This window comes from Talpa occidentalis, unplaced genomic scaffold, assembly GCF_014898055.3.
Source record: "Talpa occidentalis isolate TD23 unplaced genomic scaffold, MPIMG_talOcc4v2.1 talOcc4.12, whole genome shotgun sequence".
Lineage (NCBI taxonomy): Eukaryota > Metazoa > Chordata > Mammalia > Eulipotyphla > Talpidae > Talpa > Talpa occidentalis.
Genome location: NW_023601212.1, coordinates 93,335,628 through 93,358,229, shown reverse-complemented (window position 1 = coordinate 93,358,229; position 22,602 = coordinate 93,335,628). Strand labels below are relative to the sequence as shown.

Sequence of the window (22,602 nt, the reverse complement as noted above, 5' to 3'; positions counted from 1 at the left end):
CTGCGCCCTCTCTCCTCCAGCGTAGGTGTCTCCCCTAGTCAGGGCAGGGCTGGAGCCTGGGGTGAGCCCTATGCAGCTGCTGCAAAGCCCCCCACTCCATCACCCTGCATCCTGGGATTGGGTTTCCCAGGGACTAGAGTCAGCACTTCTGTGTGTGGCCTCCTGGAAACTCTCCAGCCACGAAGCACTGCTGAATCACAGTTTCCCCAGAGCTGGGATGCGCTATCTTTTGAACAAAAGACGTCCTGGCGAGAGGCCCTTGCTTGCGAGGGAGCGGAAGAAGAGGAAATGAAGAGAAAGGAAGAGGAGGAAAGACATGCATAGAAATTTATTTTGGCAAAAAGGGATGAACCCAGGAGTTGGTATCAAGGAATTTGGGTGCTGAACTGGATTCAGATACAAACTGTGTGTGGCTGTTCAGAAAATCATTCCTCATCCCAGATTTCACCCGCCTCACCAGAAAGTGACGGGTTTGATTCAGGTCAGGGATAGAAATAAGTTTCATCTCATAGGAAGACAGGGATCTGCCGGTCATGTCTGCTCACACATTGCACACTGGAGGCTGGGTAATTGCTGAGTGATAGCCGCCCCGGGGCCGTGCAGGGATATCGCTGCCCACCTTACGTCCGTCTCAAAGTCTGATCCGGGTGTTTGCAGCTTTGGATTCTGGGATTGGAATCTAAACTGCTTCCAGGTGAAACAGATCCTCCCCTCCCCCCCAGCGTTCCCAGAACCACCGATCAGAGTGCTGGGCCTCTGGAGCCCTGGGCAGACTCTGCGGGACCCTTAGTAGCCTTGGATCCAGAGGAGTTGCCTGTCATCTCTGTGACCGCAGGCAGTGCGTGCAGAATTGGTAGGTAGCACAGCCCCTGCCTGGGAAAAGCTAATTACTGTGCTGAGCTGGAGCTGTGGCCTGTGTTCCCAGCTCCAGGAAGGCTTGCGTCCAAGAGGAGGCTGAGGTGGCCGGCTGTGGGAAGACGGGGAACTCGGGCCTGAGCCAGCACCCCTTGTCTGGCTGGGTTGGGTGGAGGCTGCATTGCTTGGTTTTTTTCTTGGCACGTGGTCTGTCTTGTTTCTGGTCTGAAATGCCTTTGCGCTGTGAAGCAGAGCCCTGTAAAGTGACAGTGATTGTTCTCCAAGACAAACTAACATTTGTGGCTTGAACACTCTCCACCGGGACGGAGTGAGGCTCCAACTTAGCCGCTCAGGGAGTGGTCCCGGGCGGTGGTGATGAATCTGAGGACCCACAGTAAGGCCTTGGGAAGATCTGGTGTCAGGAGCATGTGATTCAGGCTCCCGCTCCTCCTGGCCCTTAGTGCCAGCTGCTTACAGAATGTGGAAGTGTGGTTTAGTGATTCCAGTTCAGGATCAGCTTGTTCCGCTGGGAAGCGATGTTCTTAGTGACCCCAGAACACAGCCTGGGGGGCCAGGTGCCCTGGTTGAATTGCTGCTCCCGCCACTTACTAACAAATGACTGAGCAAATGGCTTCTTCGCTGAGCCTCAGTTGTACCATTCGTAAAATGGATGTGTTAACACCTGCCTCCAAGAGTTGGTGTAAAGTTTAAATGAGCTCGATCTTACAGCCTGTTTTTGATAATGTCTTGTGTCTAGTATGAGCCTGGTGTTGGCTCCTGTTTTCGTTGTTGAGACGAAGCAGCCACGTGACTCTCAGCAAACCATGTGAGTGAGGGGGTTGCTGAAGGAGTGTGTTTGCAGCAGTGAGGCAGCAACCAGCAGGCTAGGGACTCTGGTCTTGCAGAGAAGCACGTCCAGCATTGCTACATTTTTCATTTTTTTAGACAAGTGAGAAGACTGGATTTGTATATGACATAGGCTGGTCTTAAACCGTTGCCAGTGATTTCAAACAATTCATCAAGGTTACAGGCAAAAAAAAAAAAAAAAAAAAAAGCCCAGCATGAGTCATCCACAGGGCACTCGTTGGCCTCTTCGTTGCTCAAGCCTCTAATCTTTCAGGTAGGTGTGCGCAAAACCTTGTAGTTCTGAGCATTGTAATTCAGTGTGCTTTTCAAGGATCACACCACCTCTGGAGGCACACACAGAGCAGAGTGTTCCATGGGGTGGGACAGGTTTTTGGTAACCGTTTGTGTGCAAATACACACACAGCTGAAGAAGCGGGCACATCCTTCCTGAGTTTCCGCGCGTCTGGCTTCTCCGTCTTCCGCGGCTGTGGGGGATGAACTATCAACTCCAAGGACGGAGATTTCACTGTGAGCGTCTGTTGCTCAGTTTAGGTTCTGGGCTACAGCGGCAAGGGAACGAATAATAGGAAAGAGGCCTGTTAACTTTTAGAGCCTTAAATACAAGAGAGACAGAAGGAGGAAATGCCACCCGTGCCGCCTCTGCCCCCGGGTCTCTAAAGCGCGCCTTGTCCTCACTGTGGGTTTCTGTGTCCTCCCCTGAGCCCTCCACGTAGGTGAGTCTGCATTTTCCAACAAGGTGAGTGCTGTGTGACTCTGGCCTGGGCTCGCCTTCCAAATGCAGCCTTTCTTAGCAAACAAGGGAGCTCTGTGCCGTCCGAGTCCCTCCCGCGTCGCGCAGCGCTGCCCGCCGGACACGTGCTCTGCCTTCACCACTGGAGCCGCGATGCGTGAGATAAGCTCGCTGGGAGATCTCTCTGGGGAGAGAGCCCCATTGTGGGGCACCTGGACTCTGCCCCGGAACACACGGAGCTGAGAAGGGGTCACACGTCCCTGGGGGAAATGCTGGGAAGTGGAGGGTGGTGATCGGGTTTCTGGGCCAGGAGGGTCTCCTTCTCCATAACGGGGAGACAGGAAGGGGGAGGAGGTGCCCGGCACCCTGCTGTAGACTGGATGTGTGTCCCCCTGCAGTGGCAAGACCACAGGCTGGCAAGGCAGGGAGGTGAGGCAGAGGTCCGGGCAGGCAACCCAACCTCCCAGCCCCGCCACCCATCTTTGAGTTTTTCTCTCTGGACTTGGTCTGTGTTCTCTGGAGGCCTCGCCTCTTCTGTACTCACTTGTCCTCTGGTAGCCATCCCCCGTCTCTGAGCGATGTTGTCCTTCTAGCCCTGACCTCCAGGCTCAGGTGTGCCCACTTAGGCATGCCCGCACCCACGCTCCAGGTGTCCACAATCAGGCACGGGTGCCCCACGCTCCCAAGCACCTCCTGCATCAGCTCAATCAAGGCCCCAGGTGCCAACCACAGAGGCTGGTGGCACAAAAAGCCGGAATAATCTATTTACCCTACATCCCAAAACCTTCCAGGTTGAAAATCCTAACTCTCCCCACCCCCCCCCACATGTTGCTATACAGAGTGGGGGCTTTGAGAGGTGATTAGGTGATAAGGGCAGAACTCTCGAGAAGGATCAGGACCCTTATTTTAAAAAGAACCCCAGAGAGATCCCTGGCCCCTACTGCTGCAGGAGGGCATCGTGAGATGGTGCCATCCCTGAGCCAGACACAAAACTGCATGCGCCTGGGTCCCGGGCTGTGGCCTGCCCAACTACTGGCAGTTCATCTCTGTTGTTGGTCAGTTACTGGATTTGTGGTTTTCTGCTATAGTTGCCTGAACAGATCAAGACACAACCATTGTGGACTTTCCTTCGGGCGTGAGCACCAGCCCTCTTGAGGGGCCTAGCTTGGTGCCACAGGTAGGGATCCTGGTCTGGATTCCTGGCTGGCTCCTTGTCACCTTGGAAACTTCCAGTCTTGCATGCCCGGTGAGTTAGTGCAGGGTTCTCAGGCTTCCGTAGACATAAGAAGCCCCCCCAGGGTGTTTAAGAAAAATGCCATTTCTTTGGATCTTTGCCCAGGATCTGAATTCAGTAAGTTCAGACTTTTCGAAACAGCAGGATACTGGTAAGGGACCTGTTTCTGGCAGCTTCCAGGCCTGAGCCTCAGGTCTGACTCCATCCCGAATCAGCCTGGTGATACTGAGCCAGGAATCCTCCCTGAGCATCGGTTACCTGGTCCGTGACGTGAGGAGCACATCCCTCCCTTGGCAGAAGAGCAAGCCTTCCTGTGCTTGGCACCAAGTCAGCTTCCAGAATGAAGTAGCTAAATTTACCCGTTTCGCTGGCATGGAGTGACACTGGCTTAGCTGGTGTCTACAAAAGTTGCATTTCAGAAGAATTGTGGTTGAGGAGGGTTGGATGTGGAAGCAAATGTCTTAGCTTTCATTAAATCTGGAAGAACAGAACAAAAGGAAGCTTAGTTTTAAACTGCATTAGACGGTTTAACCTCTATTTTTATTCACTGGCCTTAATACGTGAGGTCGGTGAAAACCCACTTTGTAGACAAGCGGGTGACTGTCGGCTTTGCAGGAGGCCCTTCACACCTGTGAAGCTGGTGTAATTGTCATGCCTGCCCCTTTCCCTTACAGCAGGTCCTAGATGATGAGCCCTCTACTCCCCGACCTTGCAGTTGCTCTGGTGGGGAGTAGAGGCCCCCCTACTGACGTTGTGTCCACGAGAAGAGTAGAACAGAAGCTAAGATGTGTGCGTGAGGTCCCACGTGTTCTAATGCTATTATGGGCTGAGAGAGGCCTCCCCAAATTCATTTTCTGAATCACCAACCCCCAGAACCTGACTGTATTTGGAGATGGTGTTGAAGGAGGTACTTAAGGTAAAATGAGGCCTTCTCCAGTCTGACTGTTGTCTTGACGAGAAGAGGAGGCCAAGCCCCACAGAGACCTCGGGGTGCTCACAAGGGAGGTGATGGTGGTGGGGAGACCTCGTGAGGACACAGTGAGGAGGGCCCTCTGCATGCTGGGGAGGGAGGCCTCGCAGGAAAATGACCTTGATCGGCCACTTCCAGCCTCCAGAACTATAGGAAAATCAGCTTCTCTGAAAGACCTGATCTGTGGATTTTGAGAGCGCAGCCTGCTTAGACACATATGGTGGCTGCGTGGGATGTGAACTCAGGGCTGGGCCCACCCTCGCCTTCCTCTGCACGAGGTCTGCAGTTCAAATGCAGCATCCACGCAGGTGCAGCGTCCACTCAATGGGCTCGGAGCAGCCTGCTTCTCTGCAGGCAGAAGCCTTCTACTCCCCTGAAGAGCTTACTGCAGCCCCCCAGTGCCTGGTATGGGATGGTGGTGAAGAGCAACCCGAAGAGCAAGGCACAGCGCCCCGACGGGGAAAGCTTCCTGCTTTGTCATGCTGACAGGCCCCCAGACTGGACCACGGGGGAGGTGCTGTGTAGTAGGGGGCCCTGGCGGGCTACTGACTTTCCCTGGGGAAGTCTGACTCACAGGCCATCATCGCCACACCAGAGCCTCTCAGCACCTGAGAATAAACACGAGCTCAGGAAGTCCTAAAAGCCAAGGAAGAGAAAGCCCTGCCAAGGTCAGAGGCTCTGCTCAGGGCCCAGCACCGACCAGGAGAGGCAGAAATGTCTGGTGTGTGCTCGGAACAACAGGAATGCGTTCCACCTCCCCGCTGTCCCTTGGAAAGCTTAATTGCTGGTTCAGATGAGGCCTTTGGTCTTCAAGGGCTTGAATGTATCTGCACCTGGCTTCCTGTCTTACCAGCCAGGCTCACACGGTGCAAACCAGGTTCGTTTCTCCTGGACCTGTCATCAGGTTCCAGCTCCTGTTTAAACAGCTTGAGGAATAGACGTGTACACTGAGCCTCTTTGAACTCCTGTCTCCCTCCTGGTGCCTACCAGGCGCCGTGCTGGCTGCTGAGTGGGAACTCAGGCACGCGTGTGGCTGGACTCGGCTGGCGTGACGAGGTGCGCTGCTCTGCCAGAGTCACCACATTTTCTTTTTAGTCTCGACCAGTGTGCTCATCTCCATCAACCACGCAACCCTGTCTACTGCCTTAAAATACATACAGTGCTCAGAAAGCATCCCAGGAGCTGATAAGATGGTCTCTTTCATTTGCTGTAAGAATTCTTCCTCTTGATAGACATCATCCAGTTTTCGGGGTGACTTTGTTCCAAGGCAGGGCTGCATTCATCAGTACAGCTCCTGTGAAACAGAGGGGGGGTGGGACCCGGCTTCTCCCGGGCAGTGCGCTGGGCTCAATTCCAGGCTCCTGCTATCTGTGTAACCTCAGCAGGTTAGTCTCGCTGCTTGTCAGTTTCCTCATCTCTGGAAGGACTATGGTGTTATCCACCTCTCGAGGTTACCCGGGGAATACGGAATATCTACATAGAGCCTATGCCAGTGCCTGGAACATGGGTAGAACTTCAGTTTTTAGTCATGACTTAACTAGTAATTTACTCAGTTACTAGCAGTTACCCCGACTCATGACGGCGCTAAACCTTGGGTAATGAGTCAGGCTTGGAAGGTCCAGGGACCCCAGGGGCTGCTCTCTCAGTTCTTGTCTTTGCGAGGAAAGATCAACATCAAGATTAGAGTTACCAAAAAGCAAGTAGTTTATTGATATGTAGGAGGATGGCAGGAAAGCTCTCTGAGCAGAGAGGCGTCCTGAGTGGGTAGCCGCTGAGGGGAAAGGGAGCAGGTGTTCATGGGTACAGTGGGCAAGGAACGGGGTTTGGCCATGGGGCGTCTCCACGTTGTGTCTCTGGCTGATTGGCTCTGGCCTGTGGGCTCTCCTAGGCTACTGGGACCCACTGGGTTTTCTCACATTACCTGGCCTGCCTTCCGGAACCACGTCGGGCCCGCTGCTTTAGCATTGTGTTACTGTCTTGGTGATCAGGGCATTCCATTTTTAATTGGGTTGGGGGCACTCTTGGCCACACGATGGTTTCTCAGTCAGACCAATAATGAACTTAGGGCACCTGGGCTTAGAGGGTGCCCTCCTGGTTCCAACCAATTGTTCCTTATTCAGACTGACAAATGATCTTGGGACACATGGGCTGAGGGTTTGGGACATCCTGTTCCTAACTTCTTCATTCAGTAATATGCCAGGGGATAAAGTCTAGAATAAATCAGAGCAAAGAAAACTGGGCAAGAAGATTTATCTTGGGCCTCCCTGGTGGCCTAGGGGTTAAGTCTCAGTGCTATCACTGCTATAGCCTGAGTTCGATCCCCTCCCAGGTAGCTGACCCACGTGCCATATCAGGCCTCTTCTGTTTCACCCACTACTCCCCTCAGCAGTGTATTTCAGTAAATCTGCCTATCCTGCTCCCTACTTTTTCTGGTGAATCCTCACCTCCCATACCTCTGGTGCCTACACCCCAGTTCTTCTATGCAAAAATGAAAAAAAAAAAAAGATTTATCTCAGGGCAAAGAGGATTCTGAGTAATTGTCTCTATTAATGTTGCCATAGAACTAAATTCAGAAGGACAGGTACATTTGCCCAAGAGGGCAGAAGCCTAACTCGCATGTAGCGCAAGGTCATGAGAGTGGACTGTTTCCTTCATGGAGTTATGGTGCAGCTTCCATGAAGCCTGGCACATAGTAGGTCCTTGATAAATGACAGCCATTGCTTGCACTTATTTTATGTTCTGGGATATATCTGCAGACCTAGGGAGAGTGTGTGTCCTTTTGTTTCCAAGTCAACACATTTCGATTCCTTTAAAGTCAATCTTTGGAGTGTCTGTCAGCTAATTATTGCAACCGTGATGCTATGTGTCAGATCACCCCTGAACTCAGTGGCTTGAACCAACAAGTATCTGTCCTCTTTGTGTCTGCAGGCTGGCTGGGGGGAGGCTGATCCCAACTAAGCTTGGTCTAGGTGGGTTCCATGTGTCTCCCTGGAGCATGGTCTTGTGGTGACAGCAAACACGCAAGAAGTCATGCTCAATCATACCAACACAGTTCAAGTTTCTGCTTATGTCATATCTGCTAACCCCACAATGGGTAAAGCAAGTTAAGTGGTTAAGCCCAACTTCACCAAGGATGGGGAAGCAAATTCCGCAAAGATCTGCCGAGTCACGTGACCAGAGGGTGTGACAGTAGGGAGTGGTGAAGAAAAACGGGCTACTCATTGAGTCTACCTAGTTCCCCATTCCACTTCCCCAATTTAGTCATCACCATAGGTGATATGAAAAAGCTTTCCTTGCTTTAGGCAGTTCTGCGGTGCCTGGTACCTGCATTAAGATTCTAAAAGCACAACGTTGTAGCATCTGAGCACGTTGCAAATTCCCCTTTGGCCTCCGGGAGCCTTTCCTCTGACAGACAGGAATTTACTCTACTGTAAACCAAAGAGTCCCAATTTAGACAGACACGATGGATTAGGCAGACAGCATCATTGACCCGGTTCCACTTCGTTAGCCTTTCCAATTAAGGAGGATGTTGCTGCAAGTGAGACCTCACAGATATATATATATATATATATATATATATATATATATATTCATACCTTGAATTCCCTGGGCTGAACCTGTGGAGGCCAATTCTTACATTTCCGATGAGCACAGAGGGAGGGGAGCAAAATTGTGTTGGCATGTGAAAGCTAAGTGTTAATGCTGTGACCACTGGCGGGTATGTATCTTCTTCCCAGCTAGTCAATTAGCATGCTAAATGGATAACTTGTGTGCTTTTATCTTCCAGAAGCTTTTCAATGAATATGGCACCCCTGACCATGTACCCATAAGGTCTCCGATCTTGGAATACCAAATAGAGAGTTGTGTATCCAAGGATCACGCTCTTGGTTTTGTCAACATGGTTGACAGAGGTTTCCTGTGGTTTCCCAGGGAAGATCTTTTCCAGTGAAGGTCTTCTTAGGGGTTCAGGATAGCATTTCCTCCCCCCTCCATACTCGGGATTCTGAGCAATGAAGCATAAGTCCCAAACAATAGCTAAATGGGCTGTGAAGTACAACTTAATTAATCTGGGCATGCACCCAACACCCCAGTGCATTGCTTTGCTAGGACCTGGATTTGATAATGAGGCTCATGTTTGAGTCTGAGATGCAGTTTATTATAGTCAAAATCTACATGGCGGGATCGGAGAGACAGACACACAGGGTGACCCTGAGATGCCTTCGCGTGCCCCCCTCCCCAGGCAGCAGGCTGAGATCTGACTCACTGGACACTGCAGCCCAGGAGGAAGGCCCCGCCTCCCATGCTCACAGGTAGAGACCCTGGCAGTGCACATGAATGCCATGAGCTGGAAGTAGAGGGTCAGCTCTGCCCGCCTGTGAGAGATAAGGGAGCTGGCTGCAAGGAGCTCCGTGAGGGCTGGGTGGGTAAGGGCTGAGCCTGCTCTCTGGGGTAAAGGGACTTAAAGGAAGCCTTGCCCATCATCGCTGCCGCTGGTTACCCTGGGGAAGGAGCTAGTAAGCATTTGAAGAGAAAGACGAACTATTTCCTTCAGGGCCTCTCTGAGAGCAGCTATGTGCTGAGGCTGCAATGTGGGGAGCGGGGGAGAAATGGGCCCTCCATTTTCTGGGTGTGAGGAACATTCAGTGCCGGGGAGGAACGTGAACATGCTGGTGTGATGTTCTCTTGGCAACTCCATTCGAACTGTACCCTTGGAGACATGCTGGGAATTGGACTCAGCACTGGAACTGGGGGAGAGGAGTCCCTCATCTGGAGTTTAAGGTCAGAACTGGCCAGAACACAGGGTCTTCCTGGCTTTCCTCCTGCTGAGCAGAGTTGGGCCTCGTGAAGGTATCACAGAGCTGTGAGCGAGAGAGTTCATGTGGGCCAGCGGTTTAGAATGTTCCCTACACTGCCCCCCCCCTTTTCATTATACTGAAGCTCAGCATGAGATCCATTCTCTTCAGACCACTTTAAGTGTACAATACAGTGTTGTTGGCGCACAGCGGACCTCTCGGTGGGTTCAACTAGCCTAATGGAAAGTTTATACTTTGAATTGTACCACCTTTTCCCGGTGTCCACCATTCTGTTCCCTGGGTCTCTAAGTGTGACTGTTCCAGATACCCTAAATAGGTAGAGTTGTGCTATCAGCACCCCATGTTCACTGTGGCATTATTCCCAGCCAAGATTTGGAAGCATCCAACGTGGTATACACAGAGGAATAAACAAAGAGAATGTAGAACATGCACACAGTGGAATATCATTCAGCCTTGAAAAAGGGCATCTTGTCATACCCACATGGATGAACTTAAACTGAGTGACATGAGCCTTTATATATAGGGAAAAATACAGCCTAATTCCTGCACTTCTTGTTCACTGCTTAGGTGATAGGCATGGGGGCTGGTGCTTATTTTGCATGGCTTCCTGGAAGCTTGAGCTGGGAACTCTTGCTTGGGTAAAACACAACTTCCAACAGAGTTTGCTTCAGGGCCCTAAAATCATGCCTGTGTTCTAGAAGAGGCAGATGAACATGTTTCTCCCCAGAATCAAGACTCCAAGATGGTTGAGTTCAGAGCCAACATAGTGCAGACAAAAATAGCCTTTATGTGTCAGGTTTCCTGTTTTCCCTGGAAACGACTTGCTGAAAATCTCTACCTCCTCCCCTTCGTCCCTTCCTCCTCTGTACCCACCCTGCCCCCACCCACAGAGTTCATGTTTAATGACCCGAGACATTACCACCAAGCCTTTCCAGTCCATTGGCTTTGTAGAGGGTGAGTGAATGGGGCTTTTCTCTGGCCTTCTCTCTCCTGAAAGGGCTCTTCCCCAGCCCATTGGATTGTGCTCCGCAAACCCGGATTTAAGGTCTTCTTTTTCTCTGTCTCCATCTCATTCTTTCCAAGATCAGACACAAATTGGTGGTCTTGCCCTGAATGAGGACTTTACATTCTTGCAGGTTTAGTTCCAGTCCTTTCATGGGCCCATCTGCTCTTTCATGTGGAGGATGTGAATGCACTGGGAAATGTTTGGCGAGGGTGCTTTGCTTATTTCTTTACACATCATCATTTTGCATAATTTCCCGGCTAGTGTCCCCTTAGGTAGCCCCTTAATGGAAAATGTGAGCCTCCCCTTAATCATCTGGGTGTGGGAGGAAGTGTTGGGGGTGGGGATTGGGCCAAGTTGCACTGATGTCTGGTGGAGTGGAGATGCTGGGGGCCCTGAGATCTGGCTGTGTCTTCAAATGATGCTGCACCGGTAGTTTTCCCCACCACTCATGTGTGTCTTCTCTTTTCTCCCCACAGGACCCACACCCGAGCCCTCTGATCTCCCTGGAGACCCAGGTCAGTACCTTCTCATGGTCTTTGTTACTTATGGCTGCACAGATGTTCCCGGACCATCTCTCCAGGGAGCATGTACAATCTCCTAGCTCTGTGGCTCAGAAAGGCTCCACAGGCACATGTGCATTCCTCCTGTCCTGTCAGGACGTGCGTGTGTGTGTGTGTGTGTGTGTGTGCACGTGCGCATGCATGTGTGCATGGACCAGCAGTTGTGTGTATGTGCATGTGTGCACCCCAATTGTCAGAAAGCACCCTAGAAAGGACCTCAGAAATTTAAGTTTTCCTCTGTCCTCAGATTCTACTGGGCAGTCTGAAGGGGAGTGTGCTGAGAGCGAGGAGGTGGGGGGAGCCGTGCAGAGAGATTTGATTGCTATTCTGTGATTGGAGAACTTTCTCTCCTTGGCTGTTAGGGCAGCAGGACCCAGCTGTCAGGGATGGAAGTTGCATCCCGTGTCTGCTTGCATCCTGGGGCTATTCTGAGGAGCCTGGATGGTATGGTGCTTGCGTGTGGGCCAAGGGACCAGTGAGTGAGAACGGCCCTTCATGCTGCTTTTTGGGGTAATCGGGAGCAGCTATGAGTCCAGTAGACCCAGGTGGATTCCCAGGTCTGCGTCTTCTGGCCCGAGAGGTCACTTAACCTCTCAACCGTGTCTTCCCATCTGGAACCTGTCTGTGAGAGGGTGTGGTGAGAATGACAAGCAGTGATGTCGCCAGAGTCAATGCTTTATACCTGTGCTTGTGAGTTTTAGCTTTTTAAAGTAGTGGGGCCATTCCATTGGTGGCTGGGCTAAGGGGAGGTGTCTTTGGACAGATCCTCCCTTGACTCTGTGGGTTGGCTGGACGATAGGAGATACTGGATGGAGCCCGTCCGGAGCGCCGTGGCTAGCAGTTTGCAGGTGTCAGAGATGGCATAGCCCCGTCTGACGGCTCCTGGGGGGTTCTGGAGCTCGCCGTGCTGCCGAGGCCCAGCAGCCTCTCATTCTTCTCACTCCTGCCTGCACCCTGGCCCGCTCCGCCACATCCCTGCCTCAGCGTTCCCAGGGGGAACAATAGGAACAAGCTTGTCCATTTTCTACTAACTTCATCAAGAAAGCCAGAAGTTTGGAGAAGGCGACTCTCAGGGTCTCTTTGTGTTTTTCTCAGGGTTCCTTGCATTTCCGGGTTGCACATGCTCCTGGGAGGGCCAGACGACAGGGCGGGCTGGAGGGAGGAGTGGGCGGGCCCCAAGGGGGGGGGTCAGGGCCTGGCCTCCCCTACCTGCTTGGCCATTCCCTGCTCTGGTTTTCCCCAGATGAATGCTGTTCACCTGCCACCTAGCCACATCTGCCATGTGACTTGCACCTGTTCTATTAAGTCACCTTAAAATACACTTTTATTTAAATTAACTTTGTTTTCTTCTAAAAGTAGATTTGTCATAAGCTAATGGTTTCCAATCAGGGATATTGTTGTCTCCCAGAGGACCTTGGGCCATGTCCGAAGACACTGGAGGGTGGGTTACTGCTGGCATCAGGTGGGTAGAGACCTGGGGAGTAGCTTGGCACGCCGTTGGGAGTTATGCTAACATAACGCGGGCAAAGTCACAAGTTCGATGGGCCAGTTATATTTTTTTGCAAAACTTTAAATATTACACTATTAAATAAGATGTCAGAGTTCCTGAAGGACCCCCGAGAATTACCTGCGTGCCCCTGCAGAGCTGCGGGCGTAGCTCATGCGTCTCCCATCCCACCCTCTGGTAGGAGAGGACTTGCAGGATGTCATGGAGGTGCCGCACCCCTCTCTGTTATCAGCTCTTCCCCAGAAACAAAACCTAGACTCAGAAAGACCCCTCCACCAGCAGACTGGCAGCAGAGTGGCTGCACCCCATGTGATTCTGTCCTCGACCCTCCTGTGCCCTCCATTACAGATACCCCCCAGCCAGCCCCCAGTGACTCCATGGGAAAGACCAGCCATAGGCTGATGGCTTTTGTGTGTGACAGTCCTCTGCACACAGTGATCTCTCTTAGGGCCACCATGAGCTCTGGGGGCTGGGCTTGGGCCTGGAGCCACAGCCAGCGTGACACGGGGCAACTTGTGCGTTTGTGCTGCACTGTTGGACAAAAACAGTCAATTTGTCTCCCACCAAGACGTGCCTCTAGACCTCAGTCTTCAGGGAGCCGTAGAAGGTTGTTGTCTTCCGAGTTTCCGTCTCCGTGTTTAAGAGACATTGGCACCTGACCAAAGTGCACATTTTCACATCTGTTGGCACAAGTCTGCGGCCAGATCTCCCTGCGTGCTGGACCTCAGCCCATGGTGGGGCTCCCCCAGGATTGCACTCAGCTGCCTGCAGGCAGGTCAGAAAAGAGCAGCAGGGAAGGGTTTTCTGTCAGAAAGGGGTAGCCCAAGTATTACCCCTGTGGCCTGAGCAAGATGGCAGAGGTGGCTGAGCTTGGAAGCGTCGGCCATGCAGAGGAAGGTTGTGCTCTGAGCCCCAAGTCAATTCCCACTTTCTATCCACCGCCCTTTGTCCCCAAGAAAGGCCTTGCCTGCTCCAGCTGAGAGCACAGGTGCCGCCAATGGGTGCTTTGTGAGTTTCGCTCACACAGCAGTGGCTCGCCTTCCCCAAGGTCCCGCCTGCAAGGACTGGCTGCCCAGCGCCCGTCCCTCCATGCAGCCCGTCTTCCTTAACGCAGGGCAGCAGCCTCACCCAGTGCCTGGGGGTCAGTCCCCATGCATCTGTTCTGAGCGGGGGTGATGGACAGTCTGTGGAGGGCTCCTCTGATGCCGCCATCAGCACGGCAGCACTTTGCATCTCTTGGCATCGACAGGATTCTCTGCTCAATGGCCAAATTAATAGAATGAGGAAGCACAGGGAGGTTTAAACCCCTGGTGTCAGCTTTCCCGTCAGCAGGCTGCCTATGGAATGTGCCAAGGTCGGCCTGGCTGGCCATGTTGAGTGCTTCCTAGTCTGCATGTACTGGTGATGCAGGAACTAGGTAACCTAAAAATGAGAAAGAAAAAAAAAAAGAAAGTGTCTGGAAGGAGTTTGAAGTGAAGTGGTGATGAGCTTGGGGACATTATCATGATTCTCACCCTCACTGACATTGACCGTTTGACAAGAGGTGACTTCTCCCTGTGACTCCTCAAGTGCCATCATTCCATAAGTGCTCTTAGGCCACCCAATTTCCAGATGCAGGGTCAGAGAGGTTAAGTAATTTACCCAAGGTCACACAGGAAGCACATGGCATTGGAGGATGATATGACATTGAATCTGTCTTTCCAAACTTTATTGTTCCAGAAAATAAATTTGCCTTGACCAGTAGAATGATTTGCTAATAGTTCAGGTGAAGCCAGAAAAGCAGGCCTATTACATGCACCAGGTCCATATGATGGACAGATGGATAGATTGATAAACAGACTGACAGATAGGTGATGCTTTGCAAAGGTAACCACACATGTGCATGGATAAATAGCTAGTTAGATGATAGGGAAGGGGGTGAAGAGGGAGAAAGGAAGCAAGAAAGCTTTGCACAGGGCCTCCCTGGTGGTGCAGGCATTAAAGACAGTGCTGTCAAGCTGCTGCCTGCCACTTGCAGCACAAGTTCAATCCCCAGGCTGGCCAGGGAGCTGGCCCACATTGTACAGCAGACCTCTCCTGCTGCTCCCCTCAGCAGTGTATTTTGGTAGATCTGCTGCTCTGCTCCCCACTCTCTCTGGTGAGTCCTCTCGCCACCTGCACCTCTGGTTTTCACCCCAGTTCTTGTATGCATAAATAAATAAATCTTTTTTTTTTTTTTTTTTAAAGAAAGCTTTGCACAGTAACTCCCTGACAGATCGCTTGCCACAAGACTTACGGGCAAAGTGGTTTAAGCAATGGACCCAATAAAAACGTACTTTAAAACAACAAAGATGAAACACCTCCCTGCACATCAGCAGTGTTTTTGATAAATTTGAATGTTCATTATTTGTCTCTTTCTTGTTGATTTCCAAGATGGCTTATCATCGCTGAATCTACTCCAACTGGCAAGGCCTCCTGTCATTTAATTTTAGTTTCTCTACCCGCCTCCCCCCATAATAGCTTCACTGCAAATTAGTTAATGGCCTCTCCTCAGACACTGAGAAGACTGGGAACTGTGATAAAGGAACTCTTCAGTAAAGACTTGTCAGTCTGGGTGTTTGTGAAGTTGGCTCTGCGTGGAGGGAGTGGACCTTGGTTTCCACTGAGGTCCCTCTCAGGACTTGAAGATCAAGGCATGAAGAGGAACTCTCCTGGCTGCCTAGCTCTCAGCAGCCAACCAAGTACTTGAGTTTCTTTGATCGACTCACTGGGGGTGTAAGCAGAGGGAGTTACATACATATTTTTTAAAGGTGATACCAAAGCCATGAGGCTTGTGAACAAAACTGTGAGGAAAATGACTGGTGGGTGGAAGAAAGTTCATGCTTTAGAAATGACACCTATGCAAATCCATTCATGCATCTGCTTATTCGGTAAACGGTGATCGGATCAGGCCCTGTGCTTGATGCTGGGACTAAGCAGTGGCGAGACGGAAGGTCGTTGCCCCCCCAGCATCCATTCTGGTTGGGGCCATCTGATAGTAAATTGACAAACGAAACACACCCCCGATTTCAGGTGGTGATAAACAACCAGAAACGAGACATGCATGTTGTAAGGAGGGTGCCTGGGTGCTTCAGGTGAGTCTGTCTGGGGAAGTCTCTCTGGAGGTGGTTTGGGGTTGAGAAATAGTTAATCTGGGGCAGCGCCCACAGTCGGCGTGTTCTGAAAGCTTTGCATATTCTATGTGGGCTCCTACAAAAATGATGCCAGTTTTCCTTAGAATCAATTACAGTGCTGCTTTCTTCATGCGCCTTCAATGCCTTTGCACCATCAGGACGTCAGGATGAATCAGGGCTCACCTTATCAGGCAGGGGTGAAGGAGAAGGGCCAAGGCAGGGGAAGGGAAGGAAAGAGGCTGAGCTTGCGAGCCATCTGGTCACCCCAACGTTCTGTTCGACCATTTTGACGGGGCCGAGGGAACTTTGGGTCCCAGACTGCAGTGCTGATGACGGGGCTTTGCTGAGAAGTCCACTGATAATAGCCATGAGCACATTAGCTGGTGTGTGCTCAACTGAACTGAAGCCTCAGTCTACACCACTGGTTTGCAACTGGGGCCCATTTTGCTTTCCTAAGGGGACATTTGGTGATGTCTAGAGACATTTTGGGTTGTCACAACTTGAGGGCGGGGGAAATGCTGCTTATACCTGGTGAGTCAAGCTCGGGGATGCCACTTACTCAACATCCCACAGAGGACAGTGCCCTCTTGCTCCAAGAATCATCAGCCCCAAATGTCAGTAGCCAACGGTGAGAAACCCTGGGGTAACCCGTGTCCTGTGTGCAGCCTATTTTGCAGGCAGTCCCAGCCAGGTCATTGCGACCATGTAGAGAGATGTGATTTGTTCCTTCCTTGGTGTTCTTGTTTATGCTGGGAGGTCACCCTCTCTGCTTGGTAGCAGACTGATCCTGCCTCCAGGCCATGACACACGCTCCCCCAAAGTCTCTAGGTTGGCCTTGACGGTGACTGGCCATGCACACAGAGTCATGACGCACGATATGTATGAACCTGTGCATCAAGTAAGTAGAAGGAAAAACACCTCTCAGAGATGGTTTCCTGAGGGATTGATGGCTTGTCAGTGCAGACTGTGCAGTGTTAAAAAGAAAGCAAAAAATACAAAAATTAAAGACCCAGCTTGTAGGTGGGGGTTGGGAGAGGGACTGCCCGCGGCTTCTGGGCCATGGAGCAGGCTTTGCAAAGATTGGGATGCTTAGGCAGGCCTGGCTTCTAGGGGCAGATCACAGCCTCTTCTGTGCAAACTTCTTTCTCAGCAGCTCTTGCCCACTCCAGGATTAAAGCAACTGCCGTCTTCCCGCTCAGAGCTTCGATTAACCTTTTCCTCCATAGAGAGTGGTTTTGAAGTGATGAGGGAGCTTCTGAATGGTTCGTACCTGAGTCTCCAGCCCATTAATTCTTATGGTGCCCAGCATCTGTTGAGAGGCATCGAATTGCTTCTCAGCCCATCTGCTTTCCTCCCGCCAGCCTCCGTGGGGGAGCAGAACCTCTGTGGAGCAGACGAGGCAGGTTTGGGGACAGGCCAAATCCTTCTACCACGATCTTTTCCGCCATCTCTGATTTGTTGGGTCTGTAATGGGCTCTGGCGTGGGTGGGACAGGGTGGTAAATAGTTGGACCATTGCCGGGCAGGGGCTTTGCTCACTGGGCCAGGAGGCCGGACCCCGGCAGTGGAAACGTTCTCAGGGAGGGTTTGTGGTCCTCTGGCCACAGGCTCCTTTCTAGTCCGTATGACTCAGGGTGAACGATATGATGCAACAGTCCACAAATAGCCAGCAAGTTCCCCAAAGTGCAGCCACATGTGCTGTTTCAAAAAATAGATCATGTGGAGATCTCTATTCCTCCATTCTTGGTGGGAGACAGCTATGCCCAAGATATTGACAGTTTGAGCCTAACCCTGACTGAGAACACTCAATATGGTTGCTCACGTCAGGACCAACTGACACGCCCTGCCAGAATGTTTGCCAGGAACCGGGAACTGCACCTTGTTCCGCGTATTTGTAAATTGAGTATTTTTAGCTCACATTTGTGCAAGCTTACGGTACGTGCCAGGCGCTGTTCTAAGTAAGCTCTTTACTTGCCTCTGCTCAGACCTCACACAGTCCCCCCATGGAAAGTATTGCTATGATCTCCTTTTGCGGAAGAGAAAGTGAGGCACAGAGAAGTTCAACCACTTGCCAATAACTAGAATCTGGGCCTGGCATCTACCATCTGCTCATCAGGAAATAGAACTCCATGGAACTGGCACTAACCTCAGCCCATTTTACAGATGAACCAAGAAACTCAAGCTTCCCTTTAGAAGTAATATAGGGGCCTCCCTTGTGGCACGGGGATTAAAGACAGTGCTAACAAGCTATCGCAGTCACTGTAGCACGAGTTCAATTCCCTGGCTGGCCAGGGAGCTGACCCACATGGCAAAGGAGACCTCTCCTGTCTCCCCACTGCTCCCCTCAGCAGTGTATTTCAGTAGATCTGCCTGTTCTGCTCCCCACTCTGTCTCTGGTGAATCCTGTCACCGCCCTACGCACACCTCTGGCCTGTACCCCAGCTCTTGTATGCATAAATAAATAAATCTTAAAAAATAAAAAAGTGATATAGTCGGTAAGCAGTGGAGGCTGAATTCGGGCCAGGTTACAAATGACACACCATCGCCTTCATTGCTATGTTGCTGAGATATAGATCTTACTAGATAGTGACACATTGATATATTTATATATCTATAACTTGATTATATATAAAATGTGCATACATTATGTTTAATGTATACAATGTAATGTACATTTACATAAGACACAGCTATGACTTTCTGTGGAGCTAGATTAGAAGTCGACAGGCCGGAGCTGGAGCTGTGGATGAGATGTAGGTGTAGTTATAGACATAGGTGTTGTCATGGCTATAGGTAGAGGTGGGTACGAATGGAGATGGAGGTAGAGATCACTCACGTGGAAAATTGGAATCAGGTGGGTCTGGAAACATCTGTCCATCTAGAGTGAATTCTAGGCTGAGAACCGAGGCCCAGGGCTGTGGGGGGCGGGGGGTCTGCTGTGGAGAGCAAGCAGGGATGGCACCTGGGGAGGAGGCACACTTTTCCCTTCCAGCAGACAGCATCGTCTCACAGCCCCGCTCCCTGACGCCAAGGACTGAGCGGACGCCCGTGGTGATGCCAGCTGAGTAACAAGTCACTGTCACCGGATTTGCATCAAATTACAAGCTGGGGACTGAGCGAGGAGACACTGCTAACGGTTGTCATAAACATCGCATGTCCCCAGATCTCCGAGGCTTAGGCTGCAGTCTGTGGGGCTTGGGGGCTGTGCCCCGAAGCAAAGGTTCTGGTGCTAGGAATATTCAGCTGGGTTTGAAAGTTCTAGTTATCAAGATCATTCAGTCAAGAAAATCACTTTCATATAAAAGAGCAGCACAACAGGCGTCCAGGCGTAGGAGGCATATAAAAGCCAGTACCCAGGACCCAGACTTAGGGAGCGGAAGCCCTGGAGGGGCCTCAGATGCTGCGGCTAACCATTTTGTGGGTCTCCTCTGTGCTGAGGCCTTTGCTGAGGCCTCGCTCTGTGATCTCGCATGATGTGACAAGACGCAGGGGCTGGGAAGGGGTTCTGGCGCCCCTCTGCAGGTGAAGGCACCGAGGCCTTGAGAGGTCCAGTACTCGCTCCAGGAGCGTGACCCTCCTACATGGCCACATGAGGCCTGGGGCCAGGCCAGGCCTCTCACACCTGAGGGCTCCCGGGGCCACCTTTGTACTTGACAGAGTGAGAAACCCACAGGACTCAGCTGCTTAGTGGCAGGCCAGGAAGTCTCGGCTGAGATGAAGCATGTGGGTGTCTTCTGCCCCCCATTCCCATGCAGATTCTTTCTCTATCCTTCCCCTTCCTCCTCTGAGCCCTCAGAGGCTGCTCTTGGTGGATTTCATCCACGTAGGCTACTCACTGCTTCCTCCAAGGGGCAGCACTGGCAGGAGATGGGTGGGTGGGGGATCGCAATCTGGGGGTCACTTTGCATGGGCTGGCTGTGCCTGCTCGTGAGGCCACAGCTCCTTCAGGCTGCCCCATCCCGTAGCTGCAGCTTCTTGCTCCAGGATGTGATGACACCGCTCCCTGGGCTGACAGTTCCCCGCAGTGGCACCGAGGTGGTTCTCCTCTTGTCCTCTGGACGAGCACCATCTGTTTCTTGGGGAGCCCTGAGCTGGATGTTAAGCCTCCCCCAATGCCTTGCTAACCTGCACCTGCCTGTGGTGTACCCCAAGGGGCAGAGCAGGACAGTCACTGTCATTTCACACCATGTTTTGATAAAGCAGGAGGGCTTCACCGAAGGAGAGGCCCCAGGAAGGACACAAGGGGCGGCAAAGCTCTTAAGGGGCTGCCCCATGGTGGGAGGGGGGCATTTTTCTGGACAGAGGATCATGGCTGCCATGCTATTTGTGACAAGCGCCCCCCAGACCAAGCCCAGAAACAAACATTTGCAACACCGCTGTGCTCAATAAAGTGCTGGACCCACGCAAGAGATGAGCTGCCGCGGGTCCTGTCCCGGCTCATACCCCTGTCTTCACTGCTTCAAGACAGTGAAGGCTTCTTCATCCGGGAGGCGCTCAAGCCTAGGCCTCCAAGGGGCAGGCAGGCCTTCAGCTCCTCCCTGCTGCCCTGGAGCAGACAGACAGACAGACAGACAGACACATGACTTCCGCCAGCCCGCACCCACTCCCGTGGATCGCCTTCACACCGCAGGGAAGCAGAAGAGCCACTGCCTGTCACTGTACCCCTGCGAGCACCAGTAGGGCCAGCGCCATCATCCCCACCCGGGGGCCCTGGCCGGGAGGCTGGGAGTCCGCTCCCGGCAGGAAGGAGGGAGAGGTGGGGCAGCCCAGCGCCAGCCTCCGCGCAGCCCTCCCTGCCTGGCTCAGCTGCCTTTCTGGAAAGGAACGTCTTATTAATAATAATAATCCCTTCTCATTTTCTTCTGGGAACTGTAGCTCTTATTTTTCCACTGGAGGGGACTGGACGGAAAACTGCACTTAGCTGCAGGGTGGGCGCCAGATGGGGGGGGCGGGGGGGATGAGGACAGCGGCGCAGTTTTACTGTCCGAGAAGGAAAGTCCCAGACGCCCGATGCTGGCAGAAACGCCAGCTCTGAAGGGGCTTCTCAGGGGGTGCTCACTGCCTCAGTGTGACTGGCACTGGGTGTGGGTGCAGTGACTTTCTCAGGATGTCACGGTCCTAGACACACAGTTGCACGCAGGCCTCGGGGCCTCTGGAAAAACTGGCAAGTAGATGCCCCACTGAGCCCCCAGACATGAGCTGGTGGTGAGGACATGAGTGGGTCCTGGTGCTCCCTGGACCTGCTCCTCTCAGTCCCCTTCCCTCCCCAGGCCCCTGGGTCATGTGCTCGTGGACAGACAGCCCCCTGGACAGACAAGAGTCTGAATCCTCCAAGGGTCCCAGCCAGAGTGGACAAGGGAAGGCTCTGGGGGGGCTCTGGCCTTCGGGGCAGACTGCCTGCTTGCCGGCTCCCCTCTCCTTTGGGGACTTGAATTTTCCTTTTGACATCTTGAAAACTCTTGAGGTGCCAGCAGTCACTGCCTCCCGGGGCACTGGGATGACAGGGTGGGCTACTAGGTGTTAAGCAATGGAGCTTGCCCGCTGATCTGACTCCTGGAGTCCTGGCTTCCATTTTGGCCTCTTTCCCTCCCAAATGCATTACCTTCCAGAAGACTCTCACCCTCTTGGACCTCTGTTAAAGCCACTATGACAACACCTACCTCCTCAGGGATGTTAAGAGGTTGCCCTTTGGACACACCATTGTCCCTTGTGTCAGCGACAGACCTGGGGGGCAGGCTCCCTGCTTTGTCTCTCAGCCCAGGCCATGTCAAGAGTAAAGGGATTTTGCTGGGATTTACTGTCTGCTCTTTCTGGAACATTCTTTGTTCTCTATTTGAATGTCTGGTTCCCTCTTTGCAGAGTGGGAAGTAGTATTCATTAAAATACTAATTTTAAAATGCTACTCATTTCTTGCGGCATCTGGTGGGGTCTTTTTGGCAAGTGGACCAGGTGCTTGAGCTGGGTGACGGGCCGAGACACTGGGGCCCAAGGGGTCACCGTGTGTGCAAGGCCCAGCTAGGACTGGAGCAGTCACCAGAAGGAAGAGGCAGGGACAGCTTTTCTAGAGAAGAGACGCCCTTGGGCCATCCCCTCCCATGGGTGGTGGCAGCTCCCAGCTCCGTGGTCCAGTCACGCTGACCCCTCATCAGGAGCCCCCATAATTCACAGCAGCCCATGGTGGAGGGCAACAAGGTCCCATTGACCCTGCCCTGTCCCCAGCCTGCCCAGCCCCTAAGGGTCCCCCCTCCCTAGGGCCACCTCATTCCTTCCCTGCTTACCCACCCCACGGGCTTGCTCAGCCAGAGCCCTAACTTGGGGGCTGGATTGTTCTTCATTGTGGAGGCCGTCCTGTGCGTTGCAGGAGCTTCCCTTGTCTGGACCCCTGGATGCCAGTAGCACCCCTACCCTTATGGTAATGGCCCCATGACCCCGGGGACAGAATCAACCCCACAGAGATCCACTGGCCTGACCGGGCCTGATTTGCAGTGACCTTGTGCCCCCACGGCTGCCACTGTAAGAAACAGTGCAGGCAGGAGAGGTGGGCGACAGCTGCTCGTTGGTCACCTCCCCAGAAATGTCTCCAATTTTAAGGTTTTGCCCTCAGGTGACCGCACGTGGACCGGGCTTGCGAACAAATCAGCGCGTGCTGTGTGCTGTGGGTGAGCGGGCTGCCCGGGAGAGCAGTGCCGTTCCTCTGGCCGGTGAGGAAGCCGGGCCAACCCGGAGGCACAGAAAGGTGAACGCCTGGTGCCTCCTGGGGCGCGGGGCCCCCAAGCCTGGGCTCAGAACCTTGGCCTGGGGGCTTCTGGGTGGCAGCCCTGGAGCCTGGCAGACGGAGGGCTGGGTCCCAGGTTGGCTCCGTCCGCAGCCCCGTGTGGGGGCGACCGGCTGTCTGGGGTCTGGGTGTC

The 22,602-nt window shown here is 52.7% G+C and overlaps 1 protein-coding gene across 1 annotated transcript in view; it reads left to right on the top strand.

Moving 5' to 3' along the window:
• XYLT1 (xylosyltransferase 1) overlaps positions 1-22,602 on the top strand; it is a 275,010-nt gene that overhangs the window by 75,018 nt on the left and 177,390 nt on the right. The window contains exon 2 of the mRNA XM_037507547.2: positions 10,953-10,991. Coding sequence (XP_037363444.2) covers positions 10,953-10,991 — 39 coding nt within the window. The remainder of the gene's footprint in view (positions 1-10,952; positions 10,992-22,602) is intronic.